General features: G+C 37.9%; 1 protein-coding gene and 1 long non-coding RNA gene across 7 annotated transcripts in view; one reads left to right on the forward strand and one right to left on the reverse strand.

The window, feature by feature from the left end:
- Positions 1-14,247, forward strand: part of UNC13D (unc-13 homolog D) — a 53,620-nt gene extending 39,373 nt beyond the window's left edge. For 3 of the 6 annotated variants that reach the window (XM_026702004.2, XM_087924863.1, XM_026702001.2), the window contains 7 exons: positions 1,502-1,607; positions 1,708-1,779; positions 3,054-3,137; positions 3,482-3,602; positions 5,617-5,740; positions 6,008-6,213; positions 9,084-10,946. In XM_026702004.2, the coding sequence (XP_026557789.1) occupies positions 1,502-1,607; positions 1,708-1,779; positions 3,054-3,137; positions 3,482-3,602; positions 5,617-5,740; positions 6,008-6,213; positions 9,084-9,190 (820 nt within the window). In that variant the 3' untranslated portion in view covers positions 9,191-10,946. Of the gene's footprint in view, positions 1-1,501; positions 1,608-1,707; positions 1,780-3,053; positions 3,138-3,481; positions 3,603-5,616; positions 5,741-6,007; positions 6,214-9,083; positions 10,947-14,134 lie in introns of those variants that run through there. The other 3 variants (XM_087924862.1, XM_026702003.2, XM_087924860.1) reach the window with 3 other exon arrangements.
- Positions 3,280-4,984, reverse strand: LOC148127000 (uncharacterized). The gene is made up of 2 exons (XR_015741803.1): positions 4,873-4,984; positions 3,280-3,494 (listed from the first exon to the last, which is right to left on the reverse strand). It is a non-coding gene; the product is annotated as an uncharacterized LOC148127000 (long non-coding RNA).
- Positions 14,248-20,215: the final 5,968 nt, after the last annotated feature.

Below are 20,215 nucleotides of genomic sequence, written 5' to 3' on the forward strand. Positions count from 1 at the left end.
CAGGAGGAATAGCCTAGGATTTTGTCAGGATCGAAGGATAAGAGGGGAAAAACAACAACAGAACTCTGTGCTTGGTTTCTAAATTCATAGGTAGTTTATTAGGAAATCAGTGGTAGGATCCCAAAACCATTCTAGATGAAGAAGGCATTAATTGTGTCTACATAGATTGTTTTCCACATGTTCTGACAAGTTCTCTTCTTTATATATGCATCCTTGTCTCCGGGGCTTTTTAGGATGCGATGGGCATGAGAAACAAAATTAGGCAAAAAATGGAAAAGACATAGGGCTTCCTTGAGTTGAGTCCAGCTCTTGGTAATCAGCCCTTGGCAACAATACCAATGTCTTTGGATCTATGTTTTCTTTCCTTTTCTTTCTCTGGTTCCTTCTTCTAGTTTACAGTATCAGTCACCCAGAATTGTTGGGAGTTGGGCATTCTTTGAATTCAATAAAGTCTTTAATTAAAATAGAGCTTTTGAATTCTTCTGTGTAAATTCTCAGTGTCCTCTAAAGCCATGGTATGTCCTGATGGTGTCCTATTGAAAGGGACAACTACTAACCATGTCTTAGCCCTGTTTGGCTTTCTGAGAAGAGCAGAAGTTGGCTAGGTACTAGTATTTGCTTTGAATGGAACAAAGGAAAAGAGAGGTATAAATATTGTTAATGGTTAAAACAAAGTACTGGCGTCTTATTTGTCCTTTGAATATTAATTTCCCTTATTCTGTGGGCTGTTGTTATTTTCCCTCCGAGTTTAGAATAATTGATGCTCTTTCATGGCCCACTAAACATCTTCATGTTTTATTTTTAATATCAGCCTTTTGTTTTTTTTTATGTTGTCTTCCTATGGAATTTTTCTTAAACCTCTGGAAATTAGAAACTTGGCAAACTGAATTGGTTTGCTGCCTTATCTTCCTTAGTATATATTTTCCCCAACTAATCCTTCTTGAGATTGTGTGTGTGTGTTAGAATATAGGTGGATCAATGGGAGTGAATTAGGAAGGAGGGATATAATTTAATTACTATAGTTTTTTAATACAAACTTTTGATATCACATGTTTGAAACAATCCACACTGTAAGTAAGCTATCTTTCTAAAGTCATTCTTTTCTAAATTTTGCAGTGCAATTTAATTGTGAAAATGTGAAGCAGAAATGAGAACACTGGTTGCAAAATCTGTACTCATTTCTGGTAGATAGAATTGCAAACAAAATCATATATTTGGAGAAATATATCCTCCCAAAATTATACATTTCTCAACACCAAATAAAGAAAATGGCTCAAATGGGGCAAGAACTTAATGGAACTTAAAAATGCAATGAAGATAAAACAATTTAGACAGATTAGAAATGGAGAAAAAGTTAAATTTATAATCCACTCATCCTTAATTTGAGCAGCTTCAGTCCAGCCCCAGGGCCAAATGTACTAGGCTTTGCTTAATCTTAGTAAAAATGCCTTGTCTAATAATCTGTCGTACATCTCTACTTCTTTTGTTTCTTCCCAAACAGTCTTCTGGAGCTTCTGTGGAATCATACCTTGGACTTGCTAAAAGATGCTACAAAACAACAAGTTGGAAAATTGGACTACTTTAGGAAATTTCAGTTTGCTCTCCAGGTACTTAGGGATGTAAAGTGAAATCAAGTAGGAAGAGCATGACTTATGCTGTGCTCCAACGTCCTGCTGCTTTCTCTCTTTCTCTCCATCTCTCCCACAGAGCTTGGAATTTTGCTTTCATGGAGAAGGCTGTGGACTATCCAAAGATGCCCTTCACACACCAGCTTTTATAGTAAGCTACTGCAACCTTTGCTACCCTTATAACAAGCCTGTACAACTTGGAAAGGGGAAGGAGCCACATCAATAAATTTAAAAATTCTTGTGGCTCTCACAGTAATAGCTGGCATGCCAATCAGCTGTTAGGTGGCTAATGAAAGAGGGGCAACCTTAGAATTGGCAGAAGTGATGAGACTTGAAGGTGTTCTGCAGTGTGCCTTTTAAACCAGAAACTTATGGTAATGAATTTATTACTTTTAAGAAAAAGTGAAGCATTTAGGGCTGCTTGGCCAGCCACATGCTGTGCTAGCCTGTTTTACAGAAAAACCTCGGAGCAACAGGTATTCTAGGCCTGCCCAAATGTTGACTCTACACATCTAAATACATTTAAAAAGCATTCCTGCATAAAAAACATTCCTGCATCAACTTACCTTTGCATACAAAACCCCTGCATGAGCATCCCATATATTCCCTGCTCACTCACATAACAAGGGCCACAAATACTGCATCTGTTAGCCAGACAGTTTTTAAAAAAATATGCAGATTCTGGCTTACACAAAAGTTGCCCACGCGTGTTGTGCCATCATATGTGCTGCCTTGTCTCTACTGTTCAAACTATGGATCTAGTCCACTTCACATGAAGTGAAAGCTTTTGTGCATTTTAAAGATGCTACTTCATTTTATACAGTGTTACGGCAGAGGTAATAATCTTCTGTGGATGGAGCAGGAAGGTCATTTGTACTGTCTCCCTATAGCTGTTGATTGAAATTATCAAAATCATTGGGCAAAAGCATTCACTTCACTCTGAGGTTAAACATAAACATGCTGATAAAATGGCTCTAGATCCGGGTTCCCAAACTCTTCGTCTCACTGACCTTTTCAGGAAGTTTCAGTTTGTTCATCAAACCCCCAAAGTTTTATTATATGAAAATAATTTAATAAACACTACTTTAACTAATAGAACATCTGTCTGGTGTAGTAGTTAAGACATCAGGCTAGAGACAGGGAGACTGTAAATTCTAATCTCGCCTTGAAGGGATAAAGCCAGCTGGATGACCTTGGGCCAGTCATTCTTTCTCAGCCCTAGGAAGGAGGCAATGGCAAATCACATTCAGCCGAAACTTTGTGTATGGCCTGACATTGGACAAACAAGATTACAGTGGCAAAAGTGTCTGGTGTAGCAACATTTCTTACCTGGGAAAGCATCCGTTTTTATTTCTCTCTCTTAGTCATGTATTACTTATTTTATTCATAGCCTAGTATTTCTACTGAAACTCATTTCTCTCATAGGCTCTGGAGAAAGAGTTGGATCTTTGCTCCTCTACCACCAGAAAACTTATTGAAAAGTATTTCATTGCTCGAATCCAGCAGCAGGTGAGGCCTATCCTAGCTCCTGTTTAATATGATAATAGTAACAGTAATAGACTTACAGTACTCTCTAAGCTGTTTACAGAGTCAGTATATTGCCCCTAACAATTTGGGTCCTCATTTTACACCCAATGATCAATCATGTGAATATGAGAAATGATGCAGTTTAATTATTTTGAACATGATTTAGGAACAGGCAATATGCGTTTTAAAACTGTACAATGCAATGGTATGAGACTTTCTGATTTGGGATTGTTTATCTTCTGGCTTCCTTAATACTTTGGCTTTTATCATCTTTGACAGCACGTCACCATTTTCCCTGACAGTTTTTCTGGTTGTTCTTCGCTTAGGAAGCGGCCACTCCTGAAAAATATGGTGCTGTGACTATCAAAGCTTTTTACCGTCACTCAGAACAGAAACTGTATATTGAAGTACTCAATGCTGTTAATCTCCTTCCCATGGACTCCAATGGTAAGAGAACTTTTGGGCTGAATTCCTGAATAATGTGTGATAGATTGTTAGCTTCATTAGCATGGGGCATGGAATTGATCCTTGCTTGCACTGTTGAGTTTAGAGATACATTTAACTAACATACTGCAGTTTAGTTTTGAGTATAGTCACCAATTGGCCTTTATGGACAGCGTCGATTCAAATGGAACTGATTTTGCTGTAGAATCTGGCCATGGAATCAAGCATTCAAAAACAGCAAATAAAGTTTTTAATGTTCTAAGATCAGTTTAATCTGTTCTGTAGAGAATACCCCCCCATTCCGTCTAGACCAGGGGTAGGGAAACTTGGCTCTTTTATCACTTATGGACTTCAACTCCCATAATTTCTGAGTGAGCCATAAAAGATTCCTCATCCCTGGCCTACTGGTTTTTCAGTTGTGGGGAAAATCAATTTTTGACTTGAATGGGACTGTTTAATATACAAATATAGGACATATTCTTTATATGTCCTTTATATGTCCTACACTTGTATATTAAACAGTCCCATATAAAGAATATGTCCTACATTTGTATATTAAACAGTCCCATTCAAGTCAAAAATTGATTTCCCTCACAACTGAAAAACCAGTAGGCCAGGGATGGGGAACCTTTTATGGCTCACTCAGGAATTCTGGGAGTTGAAGTCCGTAAGTGATAAAAGAGCCAAATTTCCCTACCCCTGGTCTAGACAATGTATTTTATGAATGAACTATGGCAGCCTTCTGTAGTGTTATGTTTTGTTCAGGGGTGGGCTGCTGGGGGTTTGCAGGAGTTCAGAAGATCCTCTAGCTAAGATTCTGCAGTTTGGAGAACCCCAAATCCCACTCCTGGCTGGCCCTGCGCCCCCCGCCAGGAGAACCATGCAGCCCGTTTTGGATGCAGGTAAGGGCAGGGCATGCATGGAGGCTCAGGGAGGGCAAAAAATGGGCCTCCCCGAAGTTCGGGAAGGCTGGAAACGGGTCCCAGAGAGCCTCCAGAGCCCAGGGAGGCCATTTTTGCCCTCCCGGAAGGTCGAGCAAAGCCTTTCTATTCTGATTCCTAATTTTGTTTGTGTTTAGAGCACATGAACAATTTTGTATCTTCTAAAAGGCAATCTGAGCAAAGATCCTCTGCTCTATAGCTTTGTAACAAACACTGTTAAATAAAATCTGTGTGTGTGTGTGTGTGTGTGTTCCAAGCACACAGTTAGAGAAAGATGCCAAAATGTCATGTTGCATTCTTAAAAGGAGAAGGGAAAAGAATAGATTGCCTACATTTCATTCTGCTCTCCAGAAGAGGAGGATGTTGACTGAGCGCTCTGCAAATAGTCCACTTCTGGCTTTGCTTGTCTTTTAAAAAATCTGCCACGAATCACACTTTGTGTTCCAGGACTTTGGAATAATAAAAAAAGAACACTGAATGAAGAAAAAATTGTTTGAAAATACAAAGTTGAATTTAAGAATTATTAGCGTTTAGCAGTACAGTCCATGCATACACTTCCCCCAACTTCACATCATCCAGTTATCTTGGCACTTCAGTGAGCATAATTTTCCCTGGCCTAGTAGAAGATAGGAAACTGCAGTTTCCTCAACAGTTGGGGAGCATCAGGTTGTGAAGGGCTGGAATATATGTAACACTTAGGACTGTCATTGTTAGTTAACAGGAATGAGAAAGCTTTCTCTGACCCTTGATTTAGATGTCAGAGGACTGTTGCATATCAACAGACAGGCACTAGTCAAGTGACCAATAGAATGATTCAGAAAACAGGGGCTTCATCTACTCCATATCATATTGGAAAGGATTGGAGAAGAAAGTGATTCTTGACATCAGTTTATAAACATTCCAATAAAAATGAACAAGATAAGCACTTTACCTCTGTCCTAACCTTGTGTATTACAAGAGGTTGAATGTGCCTTACTTTGGAGGCTTTTTTGAGAAACAAATGTTCATGATAGATAAGTAGGTTTTGCATTATTGTTCTGTTACTTCTTCTACACCTTCCCCTCCCCCCAATATAGGCCTAAGTGACCCCTTCATCCAACTCACTCTGGAGCCACATCATGAATTCCCTGAGATTGCAACACGGACAACTGAGTGCATAAAGAACAATCTCCATCCTCTGTTTGATGAAGCCTTTGAATTGTATGTATGAAGAGCCACTCCTCTTTCCTGTCCTATAATCATTGTCCAAGATTATACAGTTATCATACTTAGCGCATGGGTTTAATACATTCCTCATCTTCCTTTCGTTGACATGTTGCAGATATCACTGCTGTACTCTGAGAAAACTGCCTATGAGGTTGAGCTCTGTTCCCTATTGGGGGTGGAGGTGGTGGCAATATATTTTGTCCTATTTCTATTGGAAGAGGTATCTTGACTTCACCACTGCCATATTGGTTTTCACTACAGTTTGGTTCCTCCAGAAAAATGTCAGCAAGACGGAGCATGCCTGCTGCTTACAGTGTTTGACTATGACACCCTGGGAGCAAATGACCTGGAAGGAGAAGCTTTTCTCCCGCTCTGCAGGGTCTTGGGACTGAATGAGCCTGAAGAGTCAATCAACCCATCCATAGTACCACAGATTCGTTTATCTTTAACTCATCCTGGAACTGCTGGTAACTGCCTCTCTCATCCTTCATGCTATCCTCTGGAATGAAAACATTCTGGTTAGGAATCCATCTCAAACAGGATCAAAGAACACTTTTATTTATTCTGTTGCACAAACCAGGCTGTTAATAGGTCAGAATATTCATTACATTATTTATGTTTTGCTACAGAAGGGAGAGGAGGCCGTGAATTAAAATAGAAGTGTTTATAGTTATAGCATGCTAAATTGAGGAATTAATTCATTAGTCATACTAATCTAGCTAGTGGCTCTTCTACTTTTGTCAGGCAGTAATATAGTTTTGCATGAAATATCTTTTGTTTTGAAACTTCAATAAGAAAATATTTGGGTAAAGTAAGCACCCTTCCAGAATTTTATATAGGAAGCTACATTTTAAACACTAGAAAAATGTAGAGGAATAGCAACTGGAAATGTACACATTATCAAAAAAATAAGAAATATATATTACCACTTCTCCCAAATAATTGTGAAGGTGGAGAAGAAACTGGCTGTAATATTTTAATACAATTCTGGGATTGTTTTAATTACCACTAAATAAATACTAAAATATGCATGAAAGCTTCAATCACCAACTATCTTAAAATATATATATTAAAAGAGCCACACACATTTTGTACGCTATGAATAATCTGATGCAATAATGAGATGAAACCTTAGAAAAGATTGGCCTATGTCATTAAAGAAGGCAGAGTTAAGAAAATTATATTGGCTTTCTTTTAATCTGTTTTACTGAAAATAGACTATTTACTCTACTTGGACCTTGTTCTTGTTCCACCCACAGGAGAAATGACATGCAATTCTCTTTTCATTAGTGGGTTAAAACTTGATTTAAGCTTTGCATTATAAAACTGAGAGTGGATATTTTCCAAAGGTCTCACTAGATACCAAGTTTTAAATTCTTAGTACCATGGGCTTGGAAAGATAAGCTGATTACCTTTTGCCTCAGCAATTGCAAAAACAGTTTTGCCTTCTTGAGTAGCAGATAAAGTGATTTCCCATTGACAGGGATCGAGAGTTCATCTCACCTGACTCCTCTGGCCATGCTGTGTAAATCTTGTGCCCATCTTCTACTTCTCCTCAGTTGCTTAGGGGTTCAGTTTTGCTGCTCTTTCTATGTGATGAGCATGTTTCCTCCTGTTGGCTGAGCACTGAAGAAGCGCTGAACAGAGTAATGTAAGGATGAAACACATGACAAAGTGAAGTGAGGATTAAGGCTTGCACTGGCCTTTAGAGAACGATAAACCTGGGACATTTTGCAAAAAAGAATTCCAAACTGCAGATTGATGTAGTTTTTTTTCTTTCTTAGCTCTTTCATTCTTTACTAAGTGACTGTTATAAATCCCAGTCTGTATCAGTGGTTGCTTTTGAATTTCTTAAGTTCATAGAAAAAAGTAGAAATTTCCTGTCTCTATGCATGTCTCTATGCATTTTAAGTCCCTTGCACTCAAGACGTTAGATTAGCAATTGAATCTCACTTTATCCACTCCTTTAAAAAATTGTGTTAAGGTTCTCCCAAGCTGAAACAAAGATTAATTCAAGACTAAAGGGGATCAAAAATAAGTGTTTAAGGCTAGAGGAAGAAATCGAAACAACTTTTTTTAAAAAAAATCCTGCCTTGCTTGCTATATGTATTGTTCACTAATGTCCATTATATTAATACATTTTTCCACCAATACATATTTCTAGTTTTTATTTCTACAGAAGTATTTTCCCCAAATTATACCTCTAAATTTTTGTAATGTTTTCACAACTGATAGCCACGTAGCATATATAACTAATCAAGGAGAGAAGCAACTTAGAACTAAGGAGAAATTTCCTGACAGTTAGAACAATTAACCAGTGGAACAACTTGTCTTCAGAAGTTGTGAATGCTCCAACCCTGGAAGTTTTTAAGAAGAGCTTGGACAACCATCTGTCTGAAGTGGTTTAGGGTTTCTTCCTGCCTGAGTAGGGGGGTTGGAGAACTCCAAGGTTCCTTTCAACTCTGTTAGTCTGTTCTGTTCTGTGCTTCCTCAAGGAACCTACCATCCCCACTCAAAAAAAGTTGAACAAAAGTTATATTACCATAAAAGACTTTTCTATAGGAAGAAGGGGAAAAAAATAGGCAGATGGAAATGTACAGAACACATATAAATACAAATTTGTAGTGAGTTGTGCATAATAACAAAGGCCAAATTGAGCAATGTTGTCCTCTTGGGATTGCACAGAAGCCAAGTCATTTTTGCACATAGAATCAAAGGGCTGGAAGAGACCTTTGAGGTCTACTCCAACCCAAGGCAGGAAACCTTATACCGTTCCAGACAAATGGTTGTCCATTTTTTTCTTGAAAACCTCCAGCAATGGTATACCCACAATTCCGTAAACCAAGCTGTTCCTGCCAGGAAATTTCTTAGTTTCAAGTTAAATCATTCTCTGACAAGCTTCCACACATTGGTTCTTGTCTTGCCTCAGGCACATTGGAAAATAGAGCCCCCTTTCCGCTGTGACAACCCTTCAAACTATTATGTCATCCCTAAAACTTCTCTTCATTAAGTAAGACACGCCTAGTTCCCTTAGATGTTCATTGTACAATTTAGCCTCCAAACCCCATATCATCATTGCTCTTCTCTGCGTTCTAAGGCCTCAGTATCTTTTTTAAAAAAAATCGTGGTATACGGTAGATTAAAAATTATGCAGTAAAATCCTTGCTCAGAAGCATCTAAACAGCTTCTCCTTTGATAGCTGGGTAATGAACAATGGAACTTTTTTTGAAAATGACTTTGTACTAATGATTTTGTACTAATTTTCTGAGAAAAGTACAGTATGCTGGAGCAGTACTGCTATATCTCAGTGAACTGCAGATCATCTCTTCCCTCTTAGGCAATGACATCCTGAAGCTCCTGGGGACCCGCAAAAAAGACAAGGAAGCACAGGCCTTCGTGAAGCTACGCAAACAAAGAGCAAAGTATTCCAAGGAGCTGGCATGATGCAGTCAAGCAAAATGGGTGAAAGTACAGGTTGAACCAAGGTACCACAGAAGTTCTGCTGCCATGGCAACCGCTGTTCCTACGGGGAAAGTAGGTAGCCATGAGGCTCTTGTTATTCCTCCTGGGGGCTTTGATGCAACCAGCCAGATACGGGAGGATCTTTATCCATGCAATTTGAAGCTGCCAGTTGTATTTCGATTAACAATTGATCCTTTTTCATCTAAGAGACAACAGGAAGGAGTCATATCACCCACCCCACTCCCCACTCTTTCTTTGCAGCAGGAGTTTGAAAAGAATGGAAAAAGGGGAATATTGGAAGCTGCTACAGGCTGTCGCAAGCTGATCTATGCCCATCATTATGTGCGCAATACACCTCTGCTGGGAAGAACCAGGCTGCTTGAGTAGTGAAGCTTGTGATGAGCCTCTTGCGGACCTTCTGCAGGAATTCTTTACTCTGTGCTCCAGATGGCACGGGAAAGGGGCTCCCAAGGGAAAGGAAATAAACATTTTGGAAGTGGAAAAAACGGGTGTTTTCTAGCCTATTACAGAGTCTGGGACTGCCTTCTGCTTAAACAGCTTGATTTAAAAAACAACAAACTGAAAAACTGCTGGTAACGGCTCCCAGGTCTTTTTATATCCAGGGCATTGTTTTCATAATTGCAAAGGCAACTCAGCAAGGTCTGAAAAACCCTTGTGGTTGAAAGCAATGGATGAATTAATAATTATTGTACAATCCTCTCCTCTACCAACAGTACTATTCTTGCTATAGCTATAACCTTATAGCTTTCTCTTAGGGGGAATCACTGGGGCCTGAGATGACACTTGTTACAAAAGCAGAAGTTTGGAGAATGAGGGTAACAAAATGTCTTCACTTCCACAGCATGAAGAAATTATGCTGCTGTGAATTAATCTCAGGTAAATAAATTCAGGAGCATGAAAGAAGACAATATTGCAGAAATACATTTCTGCAGTTTTTCAAAGTTTGTCATTTTTTTCCTGTGCTGGGATCCATGTTGCCATGGCAATTACAGCTTCACCTGCTCTTCCTTCTGAGAGGGCTCATTTTCATGCCCCAGTATCCAAAATTAAACGTTTCCATAGACAAAGAAAGAAAATAATTAAGCAGACTAAAGTTCTCAGCTGTTTTTTCTTTCTCTCCCATCAGAAACAGCAAGACTACCCGGTTAAATAAAACTAGGGCACACTGTTTTACCATGTGAGAAAGGAATTAGGCCTCAGGATTAGGGAACAAGAGGTGGGGGCGGGGAAGGGAGAGATCAAAACCTCATGATGGCTGCTTCAAGTATGTTGAAGCTGTCATACTTCAAAGATTGTTCACAGGATTAGAAAACAGCATTGCATATCTGTAGCCTTAGGTCCAGCTCCCTTTATCCTCTTCACAAGAGTGTAGATGTGGCTTCTCAAGACCTGAAACGCATTTAAGGGTATTTAAATATTCCTAGCCATAATTAGAGCCCATTTCTCACTAATAAGATTCAGGCAGGTTAAAATGTATTGCTCTAAACTACTTATCTGTGAAAGGCAGATTTGCTCCCAGAAAGACCTGCTTCCTAAATCACTACAGATGCAAACCGAGCAGATGTTACTATTTTTCTGGCAATAAGCATAGCCTAGCATGATTCAGAGACAAACAGAAGTGTGGAGAGCACAGCTGGGCCCCAGGGTTCATACAGCTTAAGAGTCAACTCCTTGTTAAATCTGCTCCTCATAAATAAATCTGCTTTCAAGCTAAGGTTACAGCTGTGCATTGCAGATGTGACTTTCATAACTCATGTTGTGCAAAATGCTTACCTTTAGGTGGTAACCACCCCACGTTTACTTGTTGTAAATATAACTTGTTCCTGCCACTTAATATTTTCCTGCCATCGGTAAGACTGATAGTATTTCTGCATCTTTGCCAACTCTGTGGCATCCTTACTTAAAAAGTTCAATCACATTAATAGCTCTAAAACAAAAGTGTTATACTAGGTGTTTTATTTGCCATTTATTTTGAAAATATAAGACATGTGCCCCATGGGAATTTTTTCAACGAGATTTCCTTACCTAAAAGAGAGACAGATGACCAAGGGTGGACAATAAAGCAGTGGGAGCAGTAGCAACTTCTGATTTCTGCCAGCTTCCCCATTGAGTCTCCTTGAGGAAATCTGGCAGAGAACACAAGAAATCTTTAATCCCTTCCCTACCTACTGTAGCAGGCAGATAATGGCTGTTGCTGGGTGGGGGGAGGGAGGAAGAGATTGTGAGCTTGGCTGGGAAACTTGTCACAGAATGTTGAAAATGAAGTTCACACTATCACAGTTGCAACCAGTACCACTGTAACAGCCAAAATTTCTCCAAATTTCATTCATCAGGAGTCATGGGTCGCAGATTTTGGGTGCTCTCTGTAAGTAAGCCCATTTGGAGTATCTTGGTTAAAGAATTGCCAAAAATGCATCTTTTGCCTAAACGTATGAGTTTTAATAGGATATAGATGCAACCCACTGCATTATCATCTTTAATGTGCCAAGAGACTTACCACTATTTATGATACGTGTATATGAAAAGTTAAGAATCTCCAAAGGCTCAATGTGATTCAACCTATGCTTAACATGATTTCATTTCAATTCAGCTGTCAGTTTATCTTGCAAAGAGAAGTCAGTTTCAGGTCAATTTGATATAAACCACCATTCTGAATAATTTGGTGTCCTCTATAACAATGATGCATTCCAGATAATTTAAAAATAAATTAAATAGCATTGCAGCCATTAGATCATCTGTCAAATATAGTACTATACCTCTTACTGATTGAAAATGTTATCAATACGTGTAACTGCTATGTCATCTTCAATTACCGACTCCTAAGAAATACATCCTTCTAATGCACGAATGCTTGGTTTATACAGGAGCTTTTATAGGGAAAAACTGTCAAAAATATTTTGAAAAACCGATTGTTTTATGTCTTAATGGGGAGAAAAATTCTAATGAACAGAAACTTTCCTCAGGCAAAAAAAAATTGATGCTAATAATATGGTTCTATCTATAGATTGACCTGCGATGGTTCTATCTATAGATTGGCTTTAATTATTAATCCTAGCTGACTTTTAGGCCATCAAGCCTATCATTTGTTCTCTCTGCAACAACTTCTTTAAAAAAAATAATGCTACAAACACCCAATGCAGATGATTTTAGGAATGAACTATTTTTTTTCCAAAACATCAGTAATTTCAACTTAGTTATGGAAGGGGAGACCATGGGAGAGATGGAAGATTTCCTTCTCCTCTGCGCCCCCCCCCCCCAAGAATTTGCCAGAGTTTTGGGAAGACATAGAATAAGAACTTTGTTTCTCTAACAGTTTGGATATCTCATTTTTATATCCACCTTGAACCAATGATTTTCTTTTTTTAAAAAAAAGTCAGCGTGGATTTCTTTTCCTCAACCACATAACCTCCAGATGTATTGGGATTACAAGTTCCAGAAACACCTGGAAACACAATCATGAGTTTGGTGTAGTGGTTAAGTTAATAGGCTATAAATCAGGAGACTGTGAGTTCTAGTCCTGCCTTCGGCATTAAAGTCAGCTGGGTGACTTTGAGGCAATACCTGCTCTCAGCAAGTTTCCACTTCAGAAGATTGTTGTTGTGGGAAAAAGGAGGAAAGAATATTAGGCATATTTGCCATCTTGAGTTACTTATGAAGAAATAAAGGCAGAATAAATAAAAATTGAATGAATGAATGTTCCCTATCATTTGCAATGGCACTAAGAAAAGGTTAGGGACTAAAAAGATTGATATCCAGCTATTAAGAAATGAAGTCAATACTGTCCTGCTTCTTTCACCTTGAAAAATTTACTTTAAGAATTGCAACTGCTCAACAGGAAATAAGCAGAGCCGTGGTACTCTAACCTGCTGCAATCCTAGTTTTGAGAATGTGAAACTATTATAGAAACAACTCAATAATTTCATACTAATTTTCTAGTGCCTTGTGGTATTTTTAATCAGCCCTATCCAGGGGTGGAATTCTACCGGTTCGGCCTGGTTCGGGTGAACCGGTAGCTCCAATAATCAGCTGTTGGGCCCAATTGCTTGCCCGGGCTCTAGTCTGTGCTTTATATCCTGGTTTTCAAGCTCAGCTCAGGTGATTTGTGCGGCACAGCGGATTGTTGCGTGTCAGCTGTTTAACACACACAGATTGCTGGAGATCAGTAGCAAACACTCTGGTTGCGCGTGCTCACTGAGCCGGTTGTTACATCAGTTGAATTGCATCCCTGGCCATAATCTGTCTATCGAGATTCTCAATCATCCAGGTCATGGTTGTCCCAAAGGTGCTTGTACACCTTCTTTGAAGACATCTCACTTCTCAGAACTGAAGAAGCTTCATGGATGACAAATGAAATGTCTTTGAAGAAAAACAAAGTTCAGTTGCCTCTTGAAAAAGCACCTTTGGGATAGCCCCCATCTTACATTTATAATCTTCGCAAACCCTATTCCATAAGCTATATTTACTAACGCAAAGTGAATGCCCTACTGTCCAATCAGCCACCAGCTATTCTTAGCCTTGTATGAAATGGGACCATATTCATCCAAAGATGAACACCTTAAATCTAAGTCATTACAGGCAGAAATATAAAGACAATCCGGACAAGTGCAAATGCAAATATTATTAGGGAGTGTAGCTCAATCCAGAGAAAGTTATTGTACTGCACCTAATTGTACTGACTCTTAAAGTTATTTATGATTGATTTATCCTGCTGATAACAGTAAATCTCAGTATGATTAAATTTATAATTGTTAAATTTCTATGATGGAGCCTTCAGTTTTAAATCCCGATCTTAAAATTAGCAGAATTATTTAAGCAAGAAATGTCCAGTGCGTATGAAGAGACAGATACTACAGTACAGTAATCTGTTTATTAAACAGGCCTGTCTTTGTTTCCTTTTTTCAAAAGTGATGGGAAGATAGATGGGATACCAGACTGGAAAAAGGAAATGTGAAAAGTTCCTGGCTAATATTGTTAGCAGTTTTTAGCAGCATTATTTACAGTTGGATGTTGAAAAGCTGCTTGAGTAAACTACCAGAAAGCCAGCATCTTCACTCACCATTCTGAGACCTTCAGACTATGTCTTCAACAGCCTGCAATTGTCTCTCTTCAGCCATTACAAAGTTTCACTAGAACTAGTACTTTTCTAGCTAGGTCATGGGAGTGCCAAAATTGCTGTCCCTATCTCTCATTTTTATGGCAGGGCAAAAAAAGAAAAAAAACAAATGCCAAAGCCATTGCTGTTGGACCAACTTCAACTAAGACCTGCCTAAAGGCACAAAGCCGTTATGGTGAAACCCCGAACTAGCCCACTCCCAAACCCAAAGAAGCTCTAATGTTTCAAACAGCAAAACAAAAATGCATGATTTGAGATTTTAGGCAGTTGAATGAACGAAAATCAAGTTTGCCTACTTTAATACAGAATCTGCTGTATTTCAAGGAGCAGTACCAAAGTTATGACAGTGTGAAGACAACAAAAGTACTCACTACAAAGCATTGAGGAAGACTTTCCTAGGTCTAGAATTTCCCCCCACCTGTGGACTCTTAGGAATGGGAATATTGGCAGTAACAACAATTTTTTTTAGAATGAGAATTTCGAATTTGAGAAAAAGCCCAAGTCTCTTTTAATTTTGTTTTTATACCATAAACATATTTTTTTAAAAAACATCCTAAAATCCTATCATCTGTATTATACACAATGGGGAATGAATTATAGAATACAATATTAACTTATTTTAGTATATGAATACAATATTAACTTATTTTACTGTACACTGTCTTCAGATTTCTCTAAAGACATATTATGGTTTCCATAGTATCAAAAACTAAAAAGGTGACACATTTCTTTACATACAACCCATAAAATACTCTTCAGGCAGAAGCTCTGTCAAGCTTTGCCAACACTTACTATCTTTTTACTTTTCTGAAGCTTGAACAGAAAAAACTGTTCTAGTGAGATACTTTATCAATAATATGCAAGGAATTGTTCCTTACTTCCCTACCTTCTAAATATGAAGTAAATATTCTCTTATAATCCAAGTGACACCACATGTACATTCTAATACAGACAAACAAATGCACAAACAAAATGGCTACCTTTTTTTCTTAGAAAAAAAAATAAAAAAATTTATTGTCTTCTAGAAAATCCATCCTGCCTTTGGAAATTGTGACATAAGATCGCATTTTGTTTCAGCTCCACATGCAAATTCACTTTGCCAAGAAAGAGTGTCTAAAATTAGGTTTCTGGACAGCCAAACACACATATATACAGAGTACGAGAAAGAACAATAGCTGAAATCACAGTTCCGTATTACAGTCTATAATAATGTAATCAAACACCACATTGTACACACCATCTATTATTATTATCTTTTGGCTGACTTCTACACAGATTGGAATGGCTCTCCCTCCACCAGCCACCTTCCCTACCATGGAAAATCCAAGGAAAGAGACTGGTTAAGAAGTGCCACCATAAATACTGCAGTGTGTAGTTTTTAAGAATTTATATTGTATTATTTATGTTCTGTTTAAAACACTGGAAGCTACAAAGTGGGAAAGCCCTATAGAGATTTTTGATCCATAGTCACCAGATTTGAGGAACACTTCACTTATAATACTTCTCACCAGAAACATCTATGTTCTCATTGCATTACTTCAAAGGTTGCTATATTGGGGGGATGGGAGAGAATTAAAAATTATAATGAAGAGACTCCCTCACACATATACTGGTTATAAAAGAAAGAAATGTTAGGAATATTTAGGGAATAGTTGCAAGGCTTCCATGTGGTGTCTCTGTTCTGCTGTTTTTATGACTGAACTGTGATTTAATAAAACAAGGTGACCCAAATTAGCTTTGAGTTTGTGCATTTCTGTTCAAAAGATCTACTTTTGAGTTTTGACTGTATTTTTGTATTATGTCTGAACACGAATCTGCAGGTAACCTTAGTGAAAAAATTAACTAGTTTCTCAAGTTATGTTTTAATGATGGTTTGTTTCCATTAACCACAATTAACACTAAAGGCAGTTGTAGAAGTTCAAACAGCACAGCAAGCTGTGAATGTTTCAAATGGATGTAAATGAGTTCAACTTCCTTTTCATACTTGAGGAAGAGGAGACGGTAAGCACAAGCAAGGGGCCACTATCTCTTCTATCGGAGCCCTGCAGATGAGGAGCAATGCTTGACTGAAAGGTGCAATACCTCACCTTCACAAAACCATTCACCTTAAGAGGAAGGAACACATGTGGGCACTTAGAGGCTTCCCGATTAATTCTTCAATTAATCAACTATCCTATATACCTCATATAGATTTACTGACCTCTCTGAATAATGTGGATTTTGCAAATAAAATATTCATTTTTCTCATATTCATAGCAAGATGAAAATGTCTAGTTTGGATTAGTGAGTAGTATTAATAGCCGGACCTCCAACTCTGTAAGACCTTTGGACAGTGGAAATGTATTACATTTTGCTAGTTAGGACTTTGCTGAAAAAGCAGAGTTGGGAGACGAGAGGCTTTATGCTCAACTGTGTGGGGAATTCCATAATCCAAACACAATTCCTTTGGCATTTTATTAGGGATGATTTACTCACGAACCCCAATTTTTGACAGGCAGAAGCTACAGACTCTGTTGGTTTAAAAGAGAGGAATTGCGCAGATCCTCTAATGGACAATTGCTGGCAGAATAGAGCAGAATTGCTCTCAATCACCTCAGTAAACAAAACTGCCTATACAGAAATTTAATACAGAATTAAATCTTTAAAAAAACAGAGAAGCCATTTTTGCTTTTTTCACTTGATAACTAATAAAACATTCACATTTCAGGTATTTCATTTTCAATATTAAAATTCATAGAAATCTAGCATTTTTTTTAAAAAAAGTGCTTTTTAAAAGAGTGGGATAGAGATATACTTGTCCTTCTTGATTCCCAGGTTTAGATAAACCAATCTACTGCTATATTCTCTTGCCCAATTATAATACTGATATCAATGAGGCAGGTGAAGGGGACATAATTGGATAAGAAACTGTTAAGCTATTTATAACAATGGGGGAATTTTTAAATTTTTTTGTATTCTTTGGTCCTTCAAAATAAGACAGACAGAGTAGGTTGTGGCATGCATGTAAATAGCCGGCTTCACACACAAATTTCTTTTTCACATTCCACCAGCAATTTGCCAATGGAGTTTGGGATAGGAATTGGGTAAGCAACAATATTGTACAAGAGTTGTCAGTTCTTGGAAAAAGATTTTGTTTAAAAAAATCTAACTTTAAGTGACACCAAGCGAATGGTGACACACTTCCTAAAGAATTCTGCTGAATTTAATAAAGCTATGGCAATTCAGGATAAATCAGATCATCCCACAAAGTCAACAATTCACCATGGACAATCACATAGAAAGGCAGAGGAAGCAATAAAACACAATGTTTACAAAAGTAAGTGTTACAAATCAATCACCACTAGAGCATCTGCAAATGGCTGCAATTCTGCATAAACACTATAGACCCGATTCAAAGATTTTATTTCCTATTATTTTTAAATTAGTTACCAAAATAGTTTAGTACATTTCCAGCAGAGTATTATTCCCCATAATTTAAATGTATTGTATCTGTATGTATTTTTTTAAAAAAATGTTCACATATTTTAAACAAACAAGCTTTCTTTAAGACTGAAGCATGTTTCCTGATCACGGAGACCAGGGATGCCTCATGGCACAGACATTCAAAGGCTATAACCAAAAACAACACAGCTACAAGAGTCAGCCAGCAGTGTCTCTCCATACATAAAAAAGCCAATTAAGTTTTTTTTTTAAAAAAAAATGGAAGAAAACAGATACTAGTACAACATACACATTGAAAAAAGCAGTTTTATCAAACATAAAAGTTAATTAAAAAAAACCTAACCAGAGCTGCACTTTGAGATTATCTGGGAATGCATATTTAACCCCCCAAATATAGAAGGGCGGAATTATGGAAGCAAATCTAATGATGTACTTGAATTACACATGGAAAAACTATCTTGATGGTGAATGGCTGGATCCCTCTTATGAAGACAGAGTTTCCAGTGCTTTTTTAGGTTAGGAAAGAGGGTCAACTACTGCAAACAAAGCAAGACTGGTGAGCAAGGGAGTGAGAGTAAATTCTAAATATTACACTTTTACACATTAAACAACTCCCAGTGCAAAGTGGCAGATTAGAGTCCTTCTAGAGTGGACTGTTGCTTTTCATCGACTGGAAGCTGTTGCGCTGTCTGAGTAAGAACAAACTGCAGTGAGAAGTCTATCACTCAGGGACAGTAGGACAACACATTCACTGGATACAAATTTTAAAAAAGAAATATTCAAAACCATAAATTTCATTGAAAGTCAGTTGGATTTAGGCCCCAATATCATTTTTTTTAGAACTTAACACACATAATCAAACTATCAACATAATCAGTGACTTGACACTCCTTTGTAAAACACTCTGGGGAGAGTGCACATGGATTCTCAAAGGAAGTGATTAGCTGATGCTGCACTCTGAAGCACATTGGCTAGGAAGCAAGTTCTAGTGAGTTCAGTTGGGCTAAATTCTGTGTAAACATGCTTAGAATTACTCCACATTTTTTTAAAATCTGATTTTTAATAAGATCTGCTTAGAGCCTGGACATTTAACTCAAGCTGGCCCACAAAAGCATGAGAAATAAATGGCTATTCCTGCAAACCCAGCTGATTGTTGCCTGGGTCTCAAGACACTTACTCTTGACAGTTAGTTACTGTCCATCTGTTTTAAACAAGCCAAACTTATGTATTCCCCTGGACCGGATGCACTGCATCCAGAAAGTGGATAATAAGAGTGGTCATTTCAATCCAGGACAAAAGATTGCCCATATTGTCTGATTTAGGTATTTGTCTAGTAAGTCCACGACAAGGAACATGCGTAGAAATTCAGACATTTCAGTCATTTGGGGATGATATACACTGTCTTCATTGAAGTTGTCTGCTGGCAGGTACCCAGCCAGAAAGAGAATTTGTACTTACCAGGGGAGTTAATGGTGATGCTAAACTAAAGGTAAAAATTAAGAGATACTTTGTGAAGAAAAGCAGAGCAGCAGGAAGGAAAACATTTCTTATTGGCGGTATAAATGCCAAAATAGAACTGCAGGAGTAAATACTTCTCTCCTCTCCTCTTTAGAATCATTCTTTGGATTCTCCAAACACAGGGTGTATCCTGTGTAAGCTCAAAAAATATTCCCATCCCCAAGAGAATGGTCACAAGAAGGTGACTAGTGAAACATGGGATTAACATAATTGATCCCTGAAGAACACCTAATGTAGATGCTCAAGGAAAGCTTAGAAATTTCAAGGAAATGAGAAAATTTCCTAGTAATAAGGAAAAAGGAATGTATTTTGGAACTGAAGCAGTGTGGTTTCTGAGCATAACTTTCCCTTCTCTTTCTCTTTCATGTGGTGAAATGTGGCCCTTGTGGTATTCATGATAATTCTATCATAAGAAAGTGGATTAAGAGCTTTAATTCCTAAACAGCTAACTAATCTCAAAGGAGGATACTGTGACATCTCACATTCTTCATCAGTTTTCATTCTGCACTGTTACATTCACCACTTCTAGCTATTTATGTTCAGTGTGAAACATTTTGAGAACTTACATCCTGCGACCAAATTCATACAAGGGCTTCTAAATGTTTGCAAAACTGTCTTTTTTCTGTTTTTCACCATAATTCTGTATTTTAGCAGAAATTACTAATTTAGGGAATCCAAGTTTCGTTCAGTTTGCAACTCTAACAAAAGTTGTCAGCTATATTATGTAAACCTTATCAGACGTTTTCTTGTATTAAATGTGGATAAAGATAGGAAAAGAAATCACTTTGCCTTATGACAGGCAGATAAAAATACATCTTCTCTGCGGCATTCTGCCCATGTTTGTGTTGGTGACCACTTACCCTAAGTTAACAATATGAAGTGCTGCGCAGTTCAGGAAAGGTGATTTTGTGCTG

Source organism: Pseudonaja textilis, chromosome 2, assembly GCF_049901715.1.
Source record: "Pseudonaja textilis isolate UNSWEBS1 chromosome 2, rPseTex1.2, whole genome shotgun sequence".
Lineage (NCBI taxonomy): Eukaryota > Metazoa > Chordata > Lepidosauria > Squamata > Elapidae > Pseudonaja > Pseudonaja textilis.